The 24,575-nt window shown below is 42.1% G+C and overlaps 1 protein-coding gene across 2 annotated transcripts in view; it reads right to left on the minus strand.

Annotated features, from left to right (window-relative positions):
• The window catches only part of LOC128662831 (carboxypeptidase M), a 281,631-nt gene that overhangs the window by 10,334 nt on the left and 246,722 nt on the right, over positions 1–24,575 (minus strand). For both annotated transcript variants that reach the window (XM_053716817.1, XM_053716816.1), the window contains exons 7-8: positions 14,585–14,737; positions 5,550–5,698 (exon numbers count right to left, since the gene is read on the minus strand). In XM_053716817.1, coding sequence (XP_053572792.1) covers positions 5,550–5,698; positions 14,585–14,737 — 302 coding nt within the window. The remainder of the gene's footprint in view (positions 1–5,549; positions 5,699–14,584; positions 14,738–24,575) is intronic.

A 24,575-nucleotide genomic window follows, 5' to 3' on the forward strand; every position in this document is an offset into this window, starting at 1 on the left:
TGTCATTGGGGAACCCTTTTCCCGCATAGCCGTTGACATTGTGGGTCCACTGGCCAGGGCTAGTCCATCAGGTAAGAAGTATATTCTCACTGTGGTGGACTATGCCACTCGTTACCCAGAGGCAGTAGCACTGTCGAATATAGAGGCAGAGACAGTCGCTGATGCCCTAGTTAAGGTTTTTACTAGGGTCGGGTTCCCTAAGGAGATTCTCTCTGATCAGGGGACCCAGTTTACCGCTGTGCTCACCCAGCAGCTGTGGAAGGTGTGCGGCATTAAACCGTTGCTCAGTTCGCCTTATCACCCACAGACTAACGGTCTCTGCGAGCGCTTTAATGGCACCCTCAAGCAGATGCTGAGGACCTTCACGGACACTTGCAGAGACTGGGAACGATTCCTGCCTCATCTGCTATTTGCGTACAGAGAGGTGCCCCAGGAATCTACTGGGTTCTCTCCCTTTGAGTTACTCTATGGGAGAAGGGTCCGCGGCCCCCTGGATCTCATTAGAGGACACTGGGAGGGAGAGATAGAGCAGGAGGGAACCCCCATCGTGCCATATGTTCTGGAACTCCGGGACCGCATGGAGAAACTGTCTCTGATGGTAAGAGAGAATCTCCAGGTGGCCCAGGGGAGACAGAAGGGGTGGTACAATCAGGGTGCCCGGCAGCGGGTCTTCCAGGTTGGACAGAAGGTTTTGGTGCTCAAGCCTGTGAAGACCAACAAGATGCAAGCATCTTGGCAGGGCCCGTATAAGGTGTTATCTCAGGTGTGTGATACTACCTATATTATAGCCAGCTGTGCAGATGAGAGGATCCAGCGATCCTTTCATGTGAACATGCTGAAGGAGTATCAGGAGAGGCGAGAGGATGTAGCTGCAGTATGTGCCCCTGCTGCAGATGACCCAGAGAATTTACCCCTACCCGACTTATTAGAGAAGGACCCCCAGACTGACCTCACTAGTCTTGTGCAGCTAGGGGACCGGTTAAACCCTACCGAGAGGGTACAGGCAAGACAGCTCCTGTGGGAGAAGCAGGCGACGTTCTCCCAAGAGCCCGGCTACACTACTCTAGCTGTACATAAGGTAGAGACACCTGGACAGAATCCCCTGCGACAGCCTCCCTACCGTATACCCGAAGCAGTCCGAGAAGGAATGCGGAAGGAGATACAGGAGATGGCTCGGATGGGAGTGATCGAGCACTCCGATAGTCCTTGGGCTTCACCTGTAGTCCTGGTACCTAAGAAAGATGGAACCACCCGGTTCTGTGTGGACTACAGGTGGCTCAACGAGAGGACCACCACTGACGCTTACCCGATGCCCCGGGTAGACGAATTACTAGACCGTATTGCTAGGGGACGCTTTCTGACAACCATAGACCTGTGTAAAGGCTATTGGCAGATTCCCCTGGCCGAGGATGCTATCCCCAAGTCGGCATTCGTCAACCCATTCGGCCTGTACCAGTTTAAGGTCATGCCCTTTGGGATGAAGAATGCTCTGGCTACCTTCCAGCGTATGGTGGATAGACTCCTCGATGGCTTCCAGGAATTTGCTTGTGCATACCTGGACGACATTGCGGTTTACAGTGAGTCCTGGGAAGAACACCTTACCCATGTAGGGGTGGTTCTGGACAAGATTCGGGCCGCTGGCCTGACCTTGAAACCAGACAAGTGCCATCTAGGTATGGCTGAAGTACAGTACTTGGGTCACCGAGTGGGGTGTGGGAGACAGAGACCGGAGCCAGCCAAGGTAGAGGCTGTGGCTAACTGGCCCACACCTATCACTAAGACCCAAGTGCTAGCCTTCCTGGGGACGGCCGGGTATTACCGACGTTTTGTCCCAGACTACAGTACTATCGCCAAGCCCCTGACTGACCTGACTAAAAAGAACCTCCCCAAACAGGTCCTGTGGTCTCCAGCTTGTGAAGCTGCATTTCAGGCACTGAAGCAGGCCCTTGTGAATGCCCCTGTCTTGGCTGCCCCAGTCCCTAACAAACGTTTTCTCATTCATACAGATGCTTCCATGTATGGACTGGGGGCTGTACTGAGTCAAGTCGGGGAGGATGGAGGAGAGCACCCTGTCGCATACCTAAGCAGAAAGTTGTTACCTAGGGAAGTGAGTTATGCGGCAGTAGAGAAGGAATGTTTAGCCCTGGTCTGGGCACTGAAGAAGTTGAACCCTTATCTATACGGACAGGAATTTTCCCTCATAACGGACCAAAATCCCTTAGTCTGGTTTAACCGGGTCTCAGGAGACAATGGTAGATTGCTGAGGTGGAGTTTAGCCCTCCAGCCCTATAACTTCACCATCGGCTACCGGCCCAGTAAGCTAAACGGGAATGCAGATGGATTGTCCCGGCAAACTGACATGCCTACCACCTCCTAGTCCAGTCATCCCCAGGTTGACCCGCCAAAGGGTCAAGCCGGGTCTGCCGGAGTGTTCCACAAGGGGGGAGCTATGTGACAGACCCTTCTGTCAGGACTGAAGGAGTTAACTGTGTTTAGCTTTAAGAAGCTAATTTCTAAAGACAGGTTTGCTGGCCTCAGCTATTGTGTGCTATAATTACGTTTAAGTAATAAACATTCCATTGTTTAATCACATCTAGAGAGCAGACGCCTCAGTGATAAGAGAAGCCAAGTGTGTGTCTTGTGTTCAAGTTGTTATCAGCTTGAGCAAGGTATTCTATTGTATCATGTCAAAGGGCGTGTTCCCTCCATCTAATGTACAACAGTCTTTCAACCCCCCCATCTGGGGTCAAACCTGTATAAATACTAGGCATCTAGCCTTTAATAAATGTCATTCTGTTTTAAACCTGATGTGAAGCCTGGTCTCATGTTTGAGGGGAAAAACTGGCTGGGTTGTGAGTTGCTGATTCCCTATGCAGGACATTGTTCATCTGGTGTTAACCCTTGGTATCCTGTTGGTACCGTAACACTTACCGATAAAATAAACCCTAAGATAGCTACAATATAACTAATAGTTACATTGTATCTACTTTAGGATTTATTTTTATTTTACAGGCAATTTTGTTTTTATTTTAACTAGGTAGAATAGCTACCTAGTTAAAATAAATTCAAATTTACCTGTAAAATAAATCCTAACCTAAGTTGCAATTAAACCTAGCACTACACTATAATTAAATTAATTACCTAAACTAAATACAATTAAATACAAATATAATAAATTATATAAAGTATGAAAAAACAAACACTAAATTACAGAAAATAATAAAATAATTACAATTTTTTAAAACTAATTACACCTAATCTAATCCCCCTAATAAAATAAAAAAGCCCTAAACTATACTAAATTACAAATAGCCCTTAAAAGGGCCTTTTGCGGAGCATTTCCCCAAAGTAATCAGCTCTATTACCTGTAAAAAAAAGTACAATACCACCATCCCCCAACATTAAAACCCACCACCCATACACCCAACCCTACTCTAAAACCCACCCAATACCCCCTTAATAAAACCTAACACTAATTCCTTGAAGATCACCCTACCTTGAGAAGTCTTCCCCAAGCCGGGCCGAAGTCCTCAACGAAGTGGTCCTCCAGACGGGCAGAAGTCTTCATCGAAGCCGGCCAGAAGTGGTCCTCCAGATGGCATCTTCTATCTTCATCCATCCGGCGTGGAGCGGGTCCATCTTCAAGTTATCCGACGCGGAGCATCCTCTTCAAACGAAGTCCAACTGAAGAATGAAGGTTCCTTTAAATGACATCATCCAAGATGGCATCCCTTGAATTCCGATTGGCAGATAGAATTCTATCAGCCAATCGAAATTAAGGTAGAAAAAATCCTATTGGCTGATACAATCAGCCAATAGGATTGAGCTGGCATTCTATTGGCTGATTGGATCTCTTCTGGCCGGCTTTGATGAAGACTTCTGCCCGTCTGGAGGACAACTTCGCCCGGCTTCTTTGAGGACTTCGGTCCGGCTGGGTGAAGACTTCTCAAGGTAGGGTGATCTTCAAGGGGTTAGTGTTAGGTTTTATTAAAGGGGTATTGGGTGGGTTTTAGAGTTGGGTTGGGTGTGTGGGTGGTGGGTTTTAATGTTGGGGGGTATTGTACTTTTTTTTTACAAGTAATAGAGTTGATTACTTTGAGGCAATGCCCCGCAAAAGGCCCTTTTAAGGGCTATTTGTAATTTAGTATAGGGTAGGGCTTTTCTTATTTTGGGGGGCTTTTTTATTTTATTAGGGGGATTAGATTAGGTGTAATTAGTTTAAAAAATTATTTTATTATTTTCTGTAATTTAGTGTTTGTTTTTTTCGTACTTTAGATAATCTTTTTTTTTATTGTATTTAATTGCATTTAGTTTAGGTAATTTATTTAATTATAGTGTAGTGTTAGATGTAATTGTAACTTAGGTTAGGATTTATTATACAGGTAAATTTGAGTTTATTTTAACTAGGTAGTTATTAAATAGTTAATAACTATTTAATAACTATTTTACCTAGTTAAAATAAATACAAATTTGCCTGTAAAATAAAAATAAATCCTAAGTTAGCTACAATGTAACTATTAGTTATATTGTAGCTAGCTTAGGGTTTATTTTATAGGTACGTATTTAGTTTTAAAGACTTAGATTTAGGGGTAATAACTTTAATATAGTGGCGGCGCCTTTGGGGGTGGAAGATTAGGGGTTAATAAGTGTAGGTAGGTTGCGGCGACATTGGGGGTGGCAGATTAGGGGTTAATAAATATAATGTAGGGTTCGGCGATGTTGGGGGCAGCAGATTAGGGGTTCATAAGTATAATGTAGGTGGTGGCGGTGTCCGGAGCGGCAGATTAGGGGTTAATAATATAATGTAGGTGTCGGCGATGTTGGGGGCAGCAGATTAGGGGTTAATAAGTGTAAGATTAGGGGTGTTTAGACTCAGGGTTCATGTTAGGGTGATAGGTGTAGACATAAATGTATTTTCCCCATAGGAATCAATGGGGCTGCTTTAGGAGCTTTACGCTGCTTTTTTGCAGGTGTTAGGTTTTTTCTCAGCCAGCTCTTGCCCATTGATTCCTATGGGGAAATCGTGCACAAGCACGATTTGCAAGCTCACCGCTACCGTAAGCAGCGCTGGTATTGAGGTGAGATGTGCAGCTAAATTTTGCTCTACGCTCACTTTTTTGCGGCTAACACCGGGTTTCTAAAAACCTGTAATACCAGCGATGTCTGTGGTGAGCTGTGAGGGAAAACTGTGCGTTAGCACCGCACAGCATTACCAACAAAACTCATAATCTAGGGGAGTATGTTTAGTATTATCTCACCTCTCTTTTACCTGTCAAAGGAAATCAGGTCATGCTCACTACAAGGTGTACACAGTGTTCCAGAGCACAAGCCCTCCATAGACAGACATACAGCTGTTACATTTTCTATCATTCATTTAAGTGATTTTATAATGCATGAAATATGATATGTAAGAAAACTTAGATGTATTTTTCAATGGAAAATTCACATATTTACCTATAGATTAATAAAACAGTTTTACTATGTTAATCAGGAGCGGCACAGCGTATCTGCTTCTGTACCCGGAGACTGTACACAGAGTTAGTACTTACATTTAATGTGTATGATCCAGGCAGCAGGAGTAGAAAATACTCTCCATATTTATTGGTTTTGTATGGAACGATGTGTCTCCTTCCTTTTACTTCTACTATTGCATTGGAGATTGGGTTACCAGATGTATCTAACACTTGACCCTTTATTCCTGTTGGACACAAAATAATTCACATTTAAGAAAAAAATAATTTTAACACCTCAATGACATAAATCCATAATTTTTGGACTGACCATTGCAAATAAATAGATGTGCTCACCCTAATGATATACACAGAGTTATCTTCATAGAACATTGTCATAGCTTTGCATATGATTGGGGGTATTTTGTGCAATCTGGATAGGTGGAAATAACTGCTATAAACAGTGCCAGATTAAGGCCTTTGTGGGCCTTGTGCTAAAGATTTTGTTGGGCTTATTTTTAGAATTTTATTTAAAATTAAAAACATTTTATCAGAAATGAAAACACACTTTTTTTGTTTAAATAAAATATCCAGATATATTTTATGTGCAGTAACAGAAACTAATGGAACAGCAAATCATATCTCTCATAGTCATACTCTCTCTCTCCCACCACACCCTCTCTCTCCCCCACTCTCCTCTCTCTCTCTCCCACCCCTCTCTTCCTCCTATCTCTCTCCCCCCCACTCTCCTCCCTCTCTCTCTCTCCCCTCCACTCTCCTCCAATCTCTCTCTCTCTCTCTCTCTCCCCCCCCACTCTCCTCCTCTCTCTACCACTCTCCTCCCCTCTCTCTCCCCCACTCTCCTCCTATCTCTCTCTCTCTCTCTCTCTCCCCCACTCTCCTCCTCTCTCTCTCTCCCACTCTCCTCCTCTTTCTCTCTCCCCCTCTCTTCTCCTCTTTTTCTCTCCCCCACTCTTCTCCTCTTTCTCTCTCCCCCACTCTTCTCCTCTTTCTCTCTCCCCCACTCTTCTCCTCTTTCTCTCTTGCCCACTCTTCTCCTCTCTCTCTCCCCCATTCTTCTCCTCTCTCTGTCTCCCACTCTCCCCCTCTCTCTGTCTCCCACTCTCCTGCTCTCTGTCCCCCACTCTGCTCCTCTGCCCCCCCCACTCTCCTATTTCTCTCTCCCCCCCACTCTGCTCCTCTCTGTCCCCCACCCTCCTCCTGTCTCTGTCCCCCACTCTCCTCCTGTCTCTGTCCCCCACTCTCCTCCTCCTCTCTCTCCCCCACTCTCCTCCTCCTTCTCTCTCTCTCCCTCACTTTCCTCCTCTCTCTCCAACTCTCATATCTCTCCCCACTCTCCTCCTATCTCTATCTCCCCCACTCTCCTCCTATCTATCTCTCTCTCCCCCACTCTCCAAATCTCTCCCCCACTCTCCTCCTCTCTCTCCCACTCTCCTCCTCTCTCTCTCCCCCACACTCTCCTCCTCTCTCTTTCCCCCCCACACTCTCCTCCTCTCTCTTTCCCTCACTCTCCTCCTCTCTCCCACTCTCCTCCTGTCCCTGTCTCCCACTCTCCTGCACTCTCTCTCCCCCACTCTCCTCCTCTGCCCCAACTTTTCTCCTCTCTCTCCCTCACTCTCCTCCTCTCTCTCCCCCCCACTCTCCTCCTCTCTCCCCCCACTCTCCTCCTCTCTCTCTCTCTTCCTCGCCCCCCACTCTCCTCCTCTCTCTCTCTCTCTTCCTCCCCCACTCTCCTCCTCTCTCTCCCCCACTCTCCTCCTCTCTCTCCTCCTCTCTCTCCCTCTCTCTCTCCCACCATCTCTCTCTCCCACCCTCTCTCTCTCTCTCCCACCCTCCCTCTCTCTCCCACCCTCTCTCTCTCTCCCACCCTCTCTCTCTCCCACCTTCTCTCTCTCTTCCACCCTCTCTCTCTCTCTCCCACCCTCTCTCTCTCCCACCCTCCCCCCCCCTCTCTCTCTCCCCCCCTCCCCCCTCCCATAATCTCAGCCACACAATCTAAGACACTCTGACACACACACAAAAGACACTTAGACATACTCTTACACAGACACACCCACACATATTATTCTTACCAATGTATTTGCAGCTACAATGCAAAATATTACATAGCTTGCAGTCTTTAAAATGTCCAGTCCTTTTCTCTCTCCCCCCGCTCTCTCTCTCCCCCCTCCCCCCCCCCTCTCTCTCCCCCCTGCTCTCTCCCCTCTCTCTCTCTCTCTCCCTCTCTCTCTCCCACCCTCTCTCTCTCCCACCCTCTCTCTCTCTCCCACCCTCTCTCTCTCTCCCACCCTCTCTCTCTCTCTCTCCCACCCTCTCCCCCCTCTCTCTCTCTCCCCCACCCTCCCCCTCCCATAATCTCAGCAACACAATCTAAGACACTCTGACACAAACACACACACAAAAGACACTTAGACATACTCTTACACAGACACACCTACACATATAATTCTTACAAATGTATTTGCAGCTACAATGCAAAATATTACATAGCTTGCAGTCTTTAAAATGTCCAGTCCTTTTCTTTGGTAAGAATAAGTTTAAACTGACATGAAACATTTTTCTTTCATGATTAAGATAGAGAATACAATTTTAAATTATTTTAATTCACTTCTATTTTCTAATTGCTCATTCGCTTGGTATCGTTTGTTGAAGAGGCAGCAAGAGCTAGCTGGATGCATTGGGTGAGCCAGTAAAATAAGGTGTATATGTACAGGCACCAATCAGCAGCTCCTGAGCCTTCCTATGTATCCTTTTCATTAAAAGATACCAAAAGAACAAAATAAAATAAGTACATTGCAAAATTGCTCTATCTGAAATGTCTCTCCCACTCTCCTCCTCCTCTCTCGCTCTCTCCCCCCCTACACTTTCCTCTTCTCTCTCCCCCCTCTCCTCTCTCTCTCTCTCTCTCTCTCTCTCCCTCACTCTCCTCTTCTCTCTCACTCTCCTCTTCTCTGTCTCCCCCACTCTCCTCCTCTCTCTCTCCCCACTCTCCTCCTCTCCCCACTCTCCTCCTCTCCCCACTCTCCTCCTCTCTCTCTCCCCCCCCACTCTCCCTCTCACTCTCTCCCCCACTCTCCTCCACTCTCTTCCTCTCTCCTCCACTCTCTTCCTCTCTTTCCAACCCTCTCCCTTCTCTCTCTCCCTTTTCCACTCTCCCCATCTTTCTTCCACCATTTCCCCTCCCATAATTTCAGGCACACAATTTTTGTCACAGTGAGAATTTTGTGTTTAATCCTAGAGAAAAGATAAAGCCAGTGAAGGGATTGGCAGAGAGGTGCAGCAGATGAAGAGCGACGTGTAAGGAAGATGAGCCTGGCAGAGGCATTCATTATGGATTGTAAAGGAGCTAGGCAGCAGCTGGGGAGACCAGAGAGGAAAGAGTTGCAATTATCGAGGCGGGAAAGGATGAGAGAGTGGATTAAAATCTTGTGTTGTGTCTTGTGTAAGGAAATGTCTAATTTTAGAGATGTTTTAAGGTGGAAGTGGCAGGCTTTAGCCAAGGATTGAATGTGAGGAGTGAATGAAAGATCTGAGTCAAATATGACCCTGAGACATCGGGCATGCGGGGTAGGGGTAATGATGGAGTTGTCGACAGTTATATAGAGATTGGGGGTGGAGATTTTGGAAGGGGGGAAAATGAGGAGCTCAATTTTGGAGAGATTTAGCTTGAGGTAGTGAGAGGACATCCAGGAAGAGATGTGAGAAAGACAGTTAGTGACACGGGTTAGCAAGGAAGGAGATAGGTCTGGTGCAGAGAAGTAGATTTGGGTGTTGTCGGCATACAAATGATATTGGAAACTGTGATACTTTATTAGGGAACCTAATGATGACATGTAGATTGAGAAGAGAAGGGGACTGAGGACAGAGCCTTGCGGTACCCCGACAGAAAGTGGTGACGGGGCAGAGGAGGACCCAGAGAAGGCTACACTAAAGGCACGTTTTGACAGGTAGGAAGAGAACCACAAGAGGGCTGTGTCACAGATGCCGAAGAATTGGAGGGCTTGGAGCAAAAGAGGGTGGTCAACAGTATCAAAGGTTGCGGACAGATCAAGGAGGATAAGAAGAGAGAAGTGGCCTTTTTATTTTGCTGTAAGTAGGTCATTGGTAACCTTATGATTGCTGTCTCTGTGGAGTGATGGGGCGAAATCCAGATTGCAGTGGGTCAAGGAGGGAGTTTAATGTAAGGAAATGGGATAGGCGTGCATATACTAGTTTTTCAAGAAGCTTTGAGGCAAGAGGGAGGAGGAAAATAGCGCGGTAGTTGGTTGGGAAAGTTGGATCAAGGGAAGGTTTTTTGAGGATAGGTGTGACCAGTGCATGTTTCAGAGATGAGGGAAATATACCGGTGCTGAGGGAGAGGTTGAAAATGTGTGTGAGTATAGGGGTAAGGGTAGAAGAGAGGGAGGGAAGTAGCTGTGAGGGGATAGGGTCAAGGGGACAGGTAGTGAAGTGAGAGCGCAGTATAAGTGCCGAAACTTCTTCCTTAGTAACGGGGGAGAAAGAGCTAAGTTTATGGCTATGTGGGTTGTGGTTGGTTGCGAGCGTTTGAGGGGTGAGAGAATGGAATTATGTTGAGAGCTGATTTAGTTTCTGATGGAGTCAATTTTGTTATTGAAGTGGCTAGCAAAGTCTTGAGCTGACAGAGAAGTTGTATTAGGAGGTGGGGGTGGGCGGAGAAGAGTATTGAAAGTGGAGAATATACGTTTTGGGTTTGAAGAAAGATTAGAGATAAGAGTAGAGAAGTAATGTTGCTTATAGAGACTAAGGGCAGAATAGTAGGAGTTCAAGATGAATTTGTAATGAAGAAAATCAGCTGAGAGGAGAGGTTTGAGGGAATTAGCAAGCTCAGATATATGTAGAAATATGTATTTATGAATAAATAGAACATATTCTTCTATGTGATGAACATTAGAATGTGAAATATTCATATTTTCAAGTCGAGGTAGCACACTTGAGAACATGCGATTGGGTTAGTGCATATGTGAATATGTGATCGGATTAGCGCATATAAGAATGAGTTTGGGTTAGCACATGAGTAGGGGGTTAGGATTTTTTTTTCCTTTTATCCCATTGACTTCTATGGGGGGATTGGTTATCGCGGGCGCAATATTCTAATTGCACTAGAAGTAAGCTGTTTGCGCTCGTTGCGTTAGCACGAGAGCGCAAACTTTTTACTTTCAATTTATAATATGAGCGTAACCCGACACATGCAAAATGTTTACTTCTAGCGCAATTAGAGCTCTAGCTTCCTATAATGAGGAAACAGAAAACCACATGGCCCAGCAAAGCAAAAAAAATTGTTGTGATATAGAAAAGGAAAGACTTACAAAAATATTGCACCTCTAGGTGCAATATAGGCAAGCGGAGACTTCACAGTCGCCCAACTGACTGTACCCCCAGGCAAATGACAGGATTCATTCCAGCGGTCCCAAGTTCCAAAAAGCAAAAGCAAGTGTATAAAAAAATATATTTATTAAAAACAACAGCGATGCGTTTCTCAGCCAAAAACAAGGGCTGTTTCTTCAGCTGGGCGACTGTGAAGTCTCAGCCTGCATATATTGCCACCTAGAGGTGCAATATTTTTGTAAGTCTTTCCTTTTCTATGTCACAACAATGTTATTTTGCTGTGCTGGGCCATGTGGTTTTCTCTTTCCTCATTATAGGAAGCTACACCACAATCCCTGTTTGGACACCCTTGATTCACTGCATACAGTTAGCTGGACAACTACAAAGTTCCAGCGTGCTTCATATGCACCAGATAGGTGCTCTCCATTTTTGAGTTGAACTTATTTGATTCTTCTTCCCTGAGTGGAGACTGTACTTCACCATTTGGCGCTTTTTAATTTTACAGATATTATCACTTCAGGAAGCTGACCACCTTTCAACAAAGAGCTGCCTGGGAGTTCATACAGTTTTTCCTGGGGATTTGAATACATTTTTTCTTGTATGGACTTTTATGTATTGTATGTATATTACACTTGAGAGCGCCTCCTAGTGGCTATTTGTTTATGTGCAGGCCCTATTTCAGTGGGTGCACATTCACATAGCTCATATTTTTTTGTTGGTCCACACTCTCCCTCTGCCTTTACTCACAGTCAGTTTGCTCCTTCACACCCTTACTCTGGTACAGACAGGCACATAGCTTCCTTCTGCCCCTTCTACCAGTTATTCTGTCACTTTACACCCTCTACAGGGGACTCTACTGGTCCTGGCACAGACTGGCACTCATTATCCATCTGCCCTGTTTCCCTTTCATTTTCTCCCCTTACATTTTCACTCAGTATTGAGGACCCCACTAGTTCTGGCAACAACTGATTCTTTTGCTGTCATTTGTCTCAAATTTTCACATCTTAGGCACAGCATTTTTCACACATGCATTCTGTCCTCTATCCCGGTTTAGCATGTCTCTGAGCTTTTAAAAAAAAAAAAAAAAAAAAAAACTTTGCAAATCAGGGCCAATATCTAATGTAACTAGAATACAAGTATCATTGTCAGGCACATACAGTGATAATAACCTGCCCAGATAAGTACCCAGTAATACATAAGTAGGAATATTGTCAGATACCCCCACATTTCTTAGACCTATCCCTGCTCCCCAATCAAGATATACACATGCCATAGACACTGCAGGTTGTATGTCCACAAATACTTTAACTACTATAGTCCTGCCAGGGATAATAGCCTTAGAGCTTACCAGCTCTGGTCGCACAAGTCACAACTGCCCCAGTGTCCCTGAGTCCCAGTGTTACCTTGTGCCCCACAGTGACAGGTTGCAGATTTTCATTGTTGTTTGCATCTGACCAGTTGACAAACAACATAGAAGCTGGTAATTCTGAGGGATGACTTCCTCCAGCAGATTATGCCAATTTAATTTTCTCTAGGCAAGTAGCTGATGTGCCCCACTCTGCTGGAAACAAAACACCTGCGGGTATCTCCCTGCCCCTAGAAGTGATACAAGCATCCCCTCTCCCTGAGGAAGCTGAAGCAACAGATGGCACAACAGGCTTGGTGATGGGGGGTGGGGTTGTGCAGTAACACCCATCCAGTTGGATGCCCCCTCAGCAAAGGCTTTTGTCCTATTCACTGGTGATCAGTTAGCTGTATAGAAATCTGCCAAATCCCCTTCTTTCAATGCTGTTTTGGGCTTCCGATCCAGCACCAACTCCTACACTTTTGCTGGGCACAGCTGCATTAACTGTTGACCATCAGATCCTAAAGATCCTCCATGGTGGTAACCTCTAGCCCTCGGATCCACTGCTGAAAATTTTTGTTTTCAGGTTTCTCACAACTACTGTAGCTTTCTGATGTACCCCTCCACAGAGTCCGGATTTTTTTCCTGTAAACCTCAGAAGTGAGATAATACTTCCTCTGCAGCGCAGCCTTAATTGCATCATAGTCCTGATCAAACTCTGGAGGCAGTTCTGCAAACGTCTACAGTGCAGGGGCTTTTCAGACCAGGGGTAAGATACTTTGCCCACTGGTCCCTTAGCAGCTGGTACTGTCTGCAAGTCTTTTCAAAGCTGCACAGGAATACATCCAGATCCCCATCTCTGCACATGGTCTAGATATAGAGGAGTTTCTAGATTCACTAATAATAAGTGAAGCAGTTGCTCTCTCCAGGCATGCAAGCTCTAGATCAGTGCTTTCCAAATTGTGTGTCGTGACACATTAGTGTGTCGGCAGCAGTGTGTAGGTGTGTCCCTGCTTCAGCACAATTTTTTTAATTTTTTTTTATTTTTTAAATGTTTTTTTTTGGTTTACGACTTTCCGCTTGCTACGCATATGACATGGTTGACACGTGATTGATACCTAGGGGGTCACAGATCATCTTAACCTATTGGCGTAGCTCAGTGGGAACTGAAACTATTCCCATTGGCGGCTTTGGCGGCACATTGGCTCCAGACTGCACGTGTAGTCTCCTTAATTGGCTCGTGACTGCATGTGTAGTCAGTGAGTGGGACAGCAGTGTATTTGTAGTGTGGTCAGTGGTCAGTCGGACTCGCTGAGCTGAAGTCAGAAGTCAATGTGTTGGTTTTTTTGCAGCTAGCTCCCAGTAGTGCATTGCTGTTCCTGCTCTTGATATATGCATAAGAAGGGGAAGCTTAAAAATGCGAGTGTCTAATATTCCACCAAATATTCAGAAACTGTGTTCATCCCATCAACCTCATAAATCCCATTAAAATAGTAAGTAGCTATTGGTGGTATTAAACATTTTTTTGATTCTTGCACATACATACTGTTACTTGTAAATACATTTTGTTATTATTTCATTTATGTATGTGTCCGTATCTCTTAAAACAAGTTAGTTTAACCTCCTGTTTGCCAGTACAACTGAATTACTGTGTCGCAAAATGATGTAGGTCTAAAAAGTGTGTCACCGACAGGAAAAGTTTGGAAAGCTCTGCTCTAGATGATTCTCTCAGATTGTTGTTCAGCAGCTGTTCTTGGTATTTTAGGATCAGCTGTATGCGCAAACTAAGTTCAAATGCTTTAGAACTGTTTGTAAATAACAGTCCAAGGGATCTCCAGAGCTTGATGAATCTTGGCCCACAGCTGCATGTACCGCTCCTGCAACCAAGCCTCTTTTATCAGTGTTTGAGGCTTCACTGGACCAGGGGATTGGCAGATAAATCCACATTACAACTGTGAGGCATGTGACATCTTCGAAAAGGAAGATTTTCACTGAATAGCTGAAAACTCCTGTCCTGTTTGTGAGTTCCCTGATGAGGTACGAGGTCTCAAACTCCTTCAATATCTTGTAGATAAGCACTTCAGAATTCACCTCGCTCCATCATGGAGTCAAAAATTTGGCTGAGGGACTGGGTAAGTGAGTAGGATTAAAGCTCTGGTATGTAGAGTTATTTTTGCCTCCTCCTAGTAGACTGAAGTGTAAAAATATATGTTTGTTGACTTATTGTTAAAGATATCTTGTAAATAATCATCCAAACATAAATGGAGCCCAATCTATTTAAAGTTCTGTAGTTCTTGTGTTATTCAACCTATTTATTTATTTTTAAATCAAAATGAGAAACATTTTTTTGCAGAAGAATAACTGTCTGTTGCTTTAGAATAAGCTGTAATAATTAAGCACAAGATACATAAGTTGTACATACCCATGTGAACTTGCTTCATGTATTCAATTAGAGAAACTTTATTATCCATCCAAAACTGTAGAAGTTCTGATGCAGCTGGATACTTGCAGCATGACAATTCAATAGTAATTTCAAAACACTGGCCATAAATGTAATTATAATCCTGCATACCACCTTAAATGACAGAGTACAATCATATCAGACAAAATGTATAAGTAAACAAAATGCAGTAGTGTAGCAATGACATAATAAATAGGGTCATGAAACCTATATTTTAAATGCAATCAGGCTTAGATCATAGCTATGGGAAAACATTTCACAAAACGATTGTCTAAATTATTAGGCCTTCATGAATTTCATATACAGTAAAAATAAAAAAAATAAAAAATCTGTATTTCCAATTGTTTAAACAAGATTTCTTACAGATCATCTTGAAAAATGTTTGCACAAATTAATTATTACTGATTATTTTATTATGTGTTTGTTTGACATCTGTGTGATACTTGTAGAAACTTAACTGATTATGTTCGGCATTAATATTTTCCTATTATTTTGAGACGATTAATTTTTTTTTAGAGTACAATCATGGAAGGACATTCTGATGATCATAAGGTATTTCTGAACATTCCAATCTGAGCAAAATTGTATTTTATTATTATTATTTTTTTTAAAAAACCTACAATTATATTTTTTTTAAATGTGCACCAAGCATGTGTAAAATGTACAGCCCCCCAACATTGTACTTTCAAAAGGGTAAGGTTCTCAAAATTGATACATCAATATATTACGTGAATAATGTTTTCTATGTTTTCTGATATATTGCAAAACTACTAGTGAGAGTGCCAAGTACTTGAAAGGGTTTTGGTGTGTGACGTTATTATTCTGATGGGCTGGAATGGCTTCAGTATTGAAAACAAGCTTTTACCTGTGCAAAAAGCAGTTCAAATAGTTTTTCTAACAGACTGACAAAGAGCCCAGTGTTGGAAGCATTTATTCAATATGGTTTTGTTTTTAAAAATGAACAATACATTAAAATGCCTTAGTGCGGCAATGGTTATAGGTTGCATTTACGTCTCTTGTACATGCTCTGGGTGGCAAAAGTATACAGTAAAAATGCTCCTAAACAAATTTTTAATATAGGTTTTATATGACTCATTTACAATGCACCTTTCATTTTTAAAATAAATAGTATATCTTTTGTTTTCTAGAGCAGTGATTTGCAACCTTTTTTTTGCCGTGGCACACTTTTTTACATTAAAAAAATCCTGTGGCACACCACCATCCCAAATTTTTACAAAATCACACATTGTAGCCTAATACAGGATATATATATACACACGCACACTGTACTGTGCTGTCATGCAATGCCTCCTACAAATTATACATGACATATTGACAATCATTCACAAACAATCATAACGATTGTCTGTGAATGAATGTCAATGTCATGGTTGTAAATGATGCACTGTTGTCAGTCTGCCGCAGCACACCTGAGGATCTCTCACGGCACACTGGTTGAAAAACACTGTTCTACAGTGTTTCTCACATAGCTCCGCATTCTCTGTAGCAAGATGCAAACTAGGCTTGCTGAAGGCAATATTTATTTTGGCTTAGAGCTCCTACAGCCTCAGTTGCATTTCACTACCCACTACCCAGAATGCTCAGCTTTGGTTGAAGCACTTTATATTGTTTTTTTCTATGAGAATGCTTGGTGGTTAACTCTCGGCTAGATTTAGAGTTGGGCGGTAGCCGTCAAAACCAGCGTTAGAGGCTCCTAACGCTGGTTTTTAACGCCCTCTGGTATTTGGAGCCAGTCATTAAAGGGTCTAACGCTCACTTTCCAGCCGCGACTTTTCCATACCGCAGATCCCCTTACGTCAATTGCGTATCCTATCTTTTCAATGGGATCTTTCTAACGCCGGTATTTAGAGTCGTGGCTGAAGTGAGCATTAGAAATCTAACGACAAAACTCCAGCCGCAGAAAAAAAACAGGAGTTAAGAGCTTTCTGGGCTAACGCCGGTTCATAAAACTCTTAACTACTGTGCTCTAAAGTACACTAACACCCATAAATACCTATGTACCCCTAAACCGAGGTCGCCCCACATCGCCGCCACTCTATTAAAATTTTTTAACCCCTAATCTGCCGACCGCACACCGCTGCCACCTACATTATCCCTATGAACCCCTAATCTGCTGCCCCTAACACCGCTGACCCCTATATTATATTTATTAACCCCTAATCTGCCGCCCCCGCTATCGCTGACCCCTGCATATTATTATTAACCCCTAATCTGCCGCTCCCTACACCGCTGCCACCTACATTATAGCTATGTACCCCTAATCTGCTGCGCCTAACACCGCCGACCCCTATATTATATTTATTAACCCCTAATCTGCCCCCCTCAACGTCACCTCCACCTGCCTACACTTATTAACCCCTAATCTGCCGAGCGGACCGCACCGCTACTATAATAAAGTTATTAACCCCTAATCCGCCTCACTCCCGCCTCAATAACCCTATAATAAATAGTATTAACCCCTAATCTGCCCTCCCTAACATCGCCGACACCTAACTTCAAGTATTAACCCCTAATATGCCGATCGGAGCTCACCGCTACTCTAATAAATTTTTTAACCCCTAAAGCTAATTCTAACCCTAATCCTAACACCCCCCTAAATTAAATATAATTTTATTCTAACGAAATAAATTAACTCTTATTAAATAAATTATTCCTATTTAAATCTAAATACTTACCTGTAAAATAAACCCTAATATAGCTACAATATAAATTATAATTATATTGTAGCTATTTTAGGATTAATATTTATTTTACAGGCAACTTTGTATTTATTTTAACCAGGTACAATAGCTATTAAATAGTTAAGAACTATTTAATAGTTACCTAGTTAAAATAATTACAAAATTACCTGTAAAATAAATCCTAACATAAGTTACAATTAAACCTAACACTACACTATCAATAAATTAATTAAATAAAATACCTACAATTACCTACAATTAAACCTAACACTACACTATCAATAAATTAATTAAATACAATACCTACAAATAAATACATTTAAATAAACTAACTAAAGTACAAACAATAAAAAAGAACTAAGTTACAAAAAATAAAAAAATATTTACAAACATTAGAAAAATATTACAACAATTTTAAACTAATTACACCTACTCTAAGACCCCTAATAAAATAACAAAGCCCAACAAAATAAAAAAATGCCCTACCCTATTCTAAATTAAAAAAGTTCAAAGCTCTTTTACCTTACCAGCCCTGAACAGGGCCCTTTTGCGGGGCATGCCCCAAAGAATTCAGCTCTTTTGCCTGTAAAAAAAACACATACAATACCCCCCCCAACATTACAACCCACCATCCACATACCCCTAATCTAACCCAAACCCCCCTTAAATAAACCTAACACTAAGCCCCTGAAGATCTTCCTACCTTATCTTCACCATGCCAGGTTCACCGATCCGTCCTCGGAAGTCTTGATAAAAGCCTCGGAAGTGTTGATCCAAGCCCAAGCGGGGGGCTGAAGAGTGACGTCCATCCTCGGGCTGAAGTCTGGATCCAAGCGGCGGCTGAAGAAATCCATCATCGGGCTGAAGTCGGAAGTCCATCATCGGGATGAAGTCTTCTATCAAGCAGCATCTTCAATCTTCTTTCTTCCGGAGCGGAGCGGAGCCATCTTGTTCCCAGCCGACGCGGATCCATCCTCTTCGAACGACGCCTACTAGCCGAATGACGGTTCCTTTAAATGACGTCATCCAAGATGGCGTCCGTCAAATTCCGATTGGCTGATAGGATTCTTTCAGCCAATCGGAATTAAGGTAGGAAAATTCTGATTGGCTGATGGAATCAGCCAATCAGATTCAAGTTCAATCCGATTGGCTGATCCGATCAGCCAATCAGATTGAGCTCGCATTCTATTGGCTGTTCCGATCAGCCAATAGAATGCGAGCTCAATCTGATTGGCTGATTCCATCAGCCAATCAGAATTTTCCTACCTTAATTCCGATTGGCTGATAGAATCCTATCAGCCAATCGGAATTCGACGGACGCCATCTTGGATGACGTCATTTAAAGGAACCATCATTCGGCTAGTAGGCGTCGTTAGAAGAGGATGGATCCGCGTCGGCTGGGAACAAGATGGCTCCGCTCCGCTCCGGAAGAAAGAAGATTGAAGATGCTGCTTGATAGAAGACTTCATCCCGATGATGGACTTCCGACTTCAGCCCGATGATGGATTTCTTCAGCCGCCGCTTGGATCCAGACTTCAGCCCGAGGATGGACGTCACTCTTCAGCCCCCCGCTTGGGCTTGGATCAAGACATCGGAGGCTCTTCTGGACAGATCGGGACCCGGTGAGGTGAAGACAAGGTAGGGAGATCTTCAGGGGCTTAGTGTTAGGTTTATTTAAGGGGGTTTGGGTTAGATTAGGGGTATGTGGGTGGTGGGTTGTAATGTTGGGGGGGGGGTATTGTATGTGTTTTTTTTACAGGCAAAAGAGCTGAATTCTTTGGGGCATGCCCCGCAAAGGGCCCTGTTCAGGGCTGGTAAGGTAAAAGAGCTTTGAACTTTTTTAATTTAGAATAGGGTAGGGCATTTTTTTATTTTGGGGGGCTTTGTTATTTTATTAGGGGGTTTAGAGTAGGTGTAATTAGTTTAAAATTGTTGTAATATTTTTCTAATGTTTGTAAATATTTTTTTATTTTTTGTAACTTAGTTCTTTTTTATTTTTTGTACTTTAGTTAGTTTATTTCATTGTATTTATTTGTAGATATTGTATTTAATAAATTTATTGATAGTGTAGTGTTAGGTTTAATTGTAGATAATTGTAGGTATTTTATTTAATTAATTTATTGATAGTGTAGTGTTAGGTTTAATTGTAACTTAGGCTAGGATTTATTTTACAGGTAATTTTGTAATTATTTTAACTAGGTAACTATTAAATAGTTCTTAACTATTTAATAGCTATTGTACCTGGTTAAAATAAATACAAAGTTGCCTGTAAAATAAATATAAATCCTAAAATAGCTATAATATAATTATAATTAATATTGTAGCTATATTAGGGTTTATTTTACAGGTAAGTATTTAGCTTTAAATAGGAATAATTTATTTAATAAGAGTTAATTTATTTCGTTAGATTTAAATTATATTTAACTTAGGGGGGTGTTAGTGTTAGGGTTAGACTTAGCTTTAGGGGTTAATCCATTTATTACAGCAGCGGCGAGATTTCGGTCGGCAGATTAGGGGTTAATAATTGAAGTTAGGTGTCGGCGATGTTAGGGAGGGCAGATTAGGGGTTAATACTATTTATTATAGGGTTATTGAGGCGGGAGTGAGGCGGATTAGGGGTTAATAACTTTATTATAGTAGCGGTGTGGTCCGCTCGGCAGATTAGGGGTTAATAAGTGTAGGCAGGTGGAGGCGACATTGAGGGGGGCAGATTAGGGGTTAATAAATATAATATAGGGGTCGGCGGTGTTAGGGGCAGCAGATTAGGGGTACATAGCTATAATGTAGGTGGCGGTGGTGTACGGAGCGGCAGATTAGGGGTTAATAATAATATGCAGGGGTCAGCGATAGCGGGGGCGGCAGATTAGGGGTTAATAAGTGTAAGGTTAGGGGTGTTTAGACTCGGGGTACATGTTAGGGTGTTAGGTGCAGACTTAGGAAGTGTTTCCCCATAGCAAACAATGGGGCTGCGTTAGGAGCTGAACGCTGCTTTTTTGCAGGTGTTAGGTTTTTTTTCAGCTCAAACAGCCCCATTGTTTTCTATGGGGGAATCGTGCACAAGCACGTTTTTGAAGCTGGCCGCGTCCGTAAGCAACGCTGGTATCGAGAGTTGCAGTGGCGGTAAATATGCCTGTACGCTCCCTTTTTGGAGCCTAACACAGCCATTCTGTGAACTCTAAATACCAGCGTTGTTTAAAAGGTGCAGGAGAAAAAAAGCACGCGTAGCTAACGCACCCCTTTGGCCGCAGAACTCTAAATCTAGCCGTCTGTTAATACATAGTAGAAAAGGTCAAATGTATTTTTCCTTCGAGCAATATAAATAAGTATAATGACTACCAGCACATATGCTAGAATTAGATTGCTGTTTTTTGCAAGTTAGGTCACCGGATGTTAAGCAGCTCACATCTGGTACATTCCTCTGGAGATTGTTAATTGCTTAGGGATAAATAAATTACTAGGTCTTACTGACTATATTTTATATTAAAACATTTCTCTGTATTTCCTTATATGAAATTTAGGATGTATGCTAAGGTAGTCACCTCTAGTTAAAGCCAAAACCCAAACACTCTTGCGCTGTGTACAGCAAAAGTTTTTTTGCAGAATACACACTATGTATAATAGCACATAAACACAAACGCTCATATCTATTCAAACTCTCACAAACTCTCTATCTCACACACACTAACATACTAACACACATACTGTCTCTCTCTCACACACACACACTTTCTCTCACACACACAAAGACACCAACGCGCCCTCACACACACACATTCTCTTTCACACACACACACACACACACACTCTTTCACGCACACACAAATACACTCACTCATTCACACACACTCATACACCCAGATTCACACAGACAACAATAAACACACACACTCTTACGCACACACAAATACACTCACTCATTCACACACACTCATACACCCAGATTCACACAGACAGACAACAATAAACACACACACTCTCACTCACAAAGATACTTAAACACACAGACACACACAAAAACACTATGTAGTCATGTGCAATAGGTTGCAAATGCACAATGTCCGATTTTTGGTTGTGGCTGTTTCCCAACAAACCCGGACAGTGCATGTCCGGGTCTGACTCAGCTCCAAACCCGGACACACAAATGGAGACCCGAACTGTCCAGGTCATTAACGGACAGTTGGCAACCTTAATGTAAGCATGCAAGATACTGTTTTGGAATGAACACATTTTATCAGGCAGACAGGGAAGACAAATAACATTATTTAAAGGGACATGAAACCCAAACAAATGATTTCATGATTTAGACATTTAAAAAAACTTTTTAATCTACTTTTATTATCTAATTTGCTTCCTTCTTTTTGTATCTGTTGTTAAAAATTATTCATAGGTAAGCTCAGGAGCAGCAATGCACTAATGGGAACTAGCTGCTGATTGGTGGCTGCATGTAAATGACTGGACGGTTGTCATTGGCTCCCCTGATGTGTTCAATTAGATCCCAGTAGTGAATTGTTGATCCTTCAACAAAGGATACCAAGAGAATAAAGCAAATTTGACGATAAAAGTAAATTGGAACGTTGTTAATAATTGTATTCTCTGTCCCTTTAACTACATTGTCCACATAGATAGTGAGCTGTCTAAATGAGTAGGGACCATTAATTATTTTGTCAGAGTCTGCAATCTTTTGTATGCCTTTACAGAGCTGAGAAATGTGCTGGCATGTTACAAAAAATATTAATAATAATAATAATAATAATAATAAAAAAGAGACTTTCTGGTATTTACTTCCTAAATATACTGCCCATTTCTATACCCTAAGGGTCTACTTTACACAAAGAAACACAACATTTAGGTAAACGATTACCTCATCTACTTTTAGCCTAGAAGGTTTGCAACTTGCTGCACAATGTTTAGCTATTTTCCCAAATTAGGAAATGTCAAAGAGCAGCAAATATGTGACTTGGTTAATCAGTGGGTTTATTTATAGTTCCCTGGCTTTTTGCATTGTGCTGGTTTTAAGCATTTATCCTTATTTTGTGCCAGATTCAATTAGAAGTAGAAAAAATTAAATTATTTTCTCAACAATAAAATCCACTGAATCTATAAGAGAAAATTGGTGACAAGATTTTTTTTGTCTACCAATGCTAGAAGAGAAGGATAATTTACCTTTTGTACAAAGTACAACAGTTCTTCTGAAATTTAAATGCAAGGTCATTTAAATCCTTTAGAACACTGTTCGCAGCCTTCTTGTAGCCCCTACAGGCAAACATTTTTGCACTATGTATTCCAGCTGCAACATGTAAATATTAGGTTTAAGAAATGAGAGGCAATTGTGCATACCTAGAATATGACAAGGTGGTTACAGTTATATTTTTCTTTTTTCAGTAATTTATTTTAAAGTCCAGTTTTACTGAATGCAAATTCACCCAATCTTTGGAAATATTAGAGCAGCAAATAAGAAAGCGCCTTGTACAGAAAACACACAACATATACACCTAGATTACGAGTCTTGCGTTAGCCTTAAAAAGCAGCGTTGAGAGGTCCCAATGCTGCTTTTTAACGCCCGCTTGTATTACTAGTCTGACAGGTACAGGTGTACCGCTCACTTTTTTTCTGCGACTCGAGCATACCGCAAATCCACTTATGTCAATTGCGTATCCTATCTTTTCAATGGGACTTGCATAACGCCGGTATTACGAGTCTTGGAAAAAGTGAGCGGTACACCCTCTCCTGTCAAGACTCCTACCGCATTTAAAAGTCAGTAGTTAAGAGTTTTATGTGCTAACGCCGTAACATAAAACTCTTAACTAAAGTGTTAAAAAGTACACTAACACCAATAAACTATCTATTAACCCCTAAACCGAGGCCCCCCCGCACATCGCAAACACTTAAATACATTTTTTAACCCCTAATCTGCCGACCGGATATTGCCGCCACTGTAATAAATATATTAACCCCTAAACCGCCTCACTCCCGCCTCGCAAACACTAGTTAAATTTTATTAACCCCTAATCTGCCGCCCCAACGTCGCCACCACTGTACTAAAATTATTAACCCCTAAATCTAAGTCTAACCCTAACACCCCCTAGCTTAAATATAAATTAAAATAATCTAAATAAAATTACTACAATTAAATAAATTATTCCTATTTAAAACTAAATACTTACCTATAAAATAAACCCTAAGCTAGCTACAATATAACTAATAGTTACATTGTAGTTATCTCAGGGTTTATTTTTATTTTACAGGCAACTTTGTATTTATTTTAACTAGGTACAATAGTTATTAAATAGTTATTAACTATTTAATAGCTACCTAGTTAAAATAAATACACATTTACCTGTAAAATAAAACCTTATCTAAGTTACAATTACACCTAACACTACACTATAATTAAATTAATTCCCTAAAATAACTACAATTAAATACAATTAAATTAAATAAACTAATGTACGAAACCCCCCCCCACTAAATTACAGAAAATAATAAAATAATTACAAGAATTTTAAACTAATTACACCTAATCTAATCCCCCTAATAAAATTAAAAAGGCCCCCACAAAATAAAAAAAAATCCCTACCCTACACTAAATTACAAATAGCCCTTAAAAGGGCCTTTTGTGGGGCATTGCCCCAAAGTAATCAGCTCTTTTACCTGTAAAAAAAATACAATACCCCCCCCAACATTACAACCCACCACCCACACACCCAACCCTACTCTAAAACCCACCCAATCCCCCCTTAATAAAACCTAACACTAACCCCTTGAAGATCACACTACCTTGAGACGTCTTCACCCAACCGGGCAGAAGTGGTCCTCCAGACAGCCAGAAGTCTTCATCCGATCCGGGCAGAAGTGGACCTCCAGAGGGGCAGAAGTCTTCATCCGATCCGGGCAGAAGAGGACCTCCAGACGGGCAGAAGTCTTCATCCAGACGGCATCTTCTATCTTCATCCATCCGGAGCGGAGCGGGTCCATCTTTAAGCCATCCGACACGGAGCATCCTCTTCCATCCAATGACTAACACTAAATGACGGTACCTTTAAGTGACGTCATCCAATATGGCGTCCCTTCAATTCCGATTGGCTGATAGAATTCTATCAGCCAGTCGGAATTAAGGTAGAAAAATCCCATTGGCTGATCCAATCAGCCAATAGGATTGAGCTCAATCCTATTGGCTGATTGGATCAGCCAATAGGATTGAAGTTCAATCCTATTGGCTGATTGCATCAGCCAATAGGATTGAAGTTCAA

The sequence above is a fragment of the Bombina bombina genome, chromosome 6, assembly GCF_027579735.1.
Source record: "Bombina bombina isolate aBomBom1 chromosome 6, aBomBom1.pri, whole genome shotgun sequence".
NCBI lineage: Eukaryota > Metazoa > Chordata > Amphibia > Anura > Bombinatoridae > Bombina > Bombina bombina.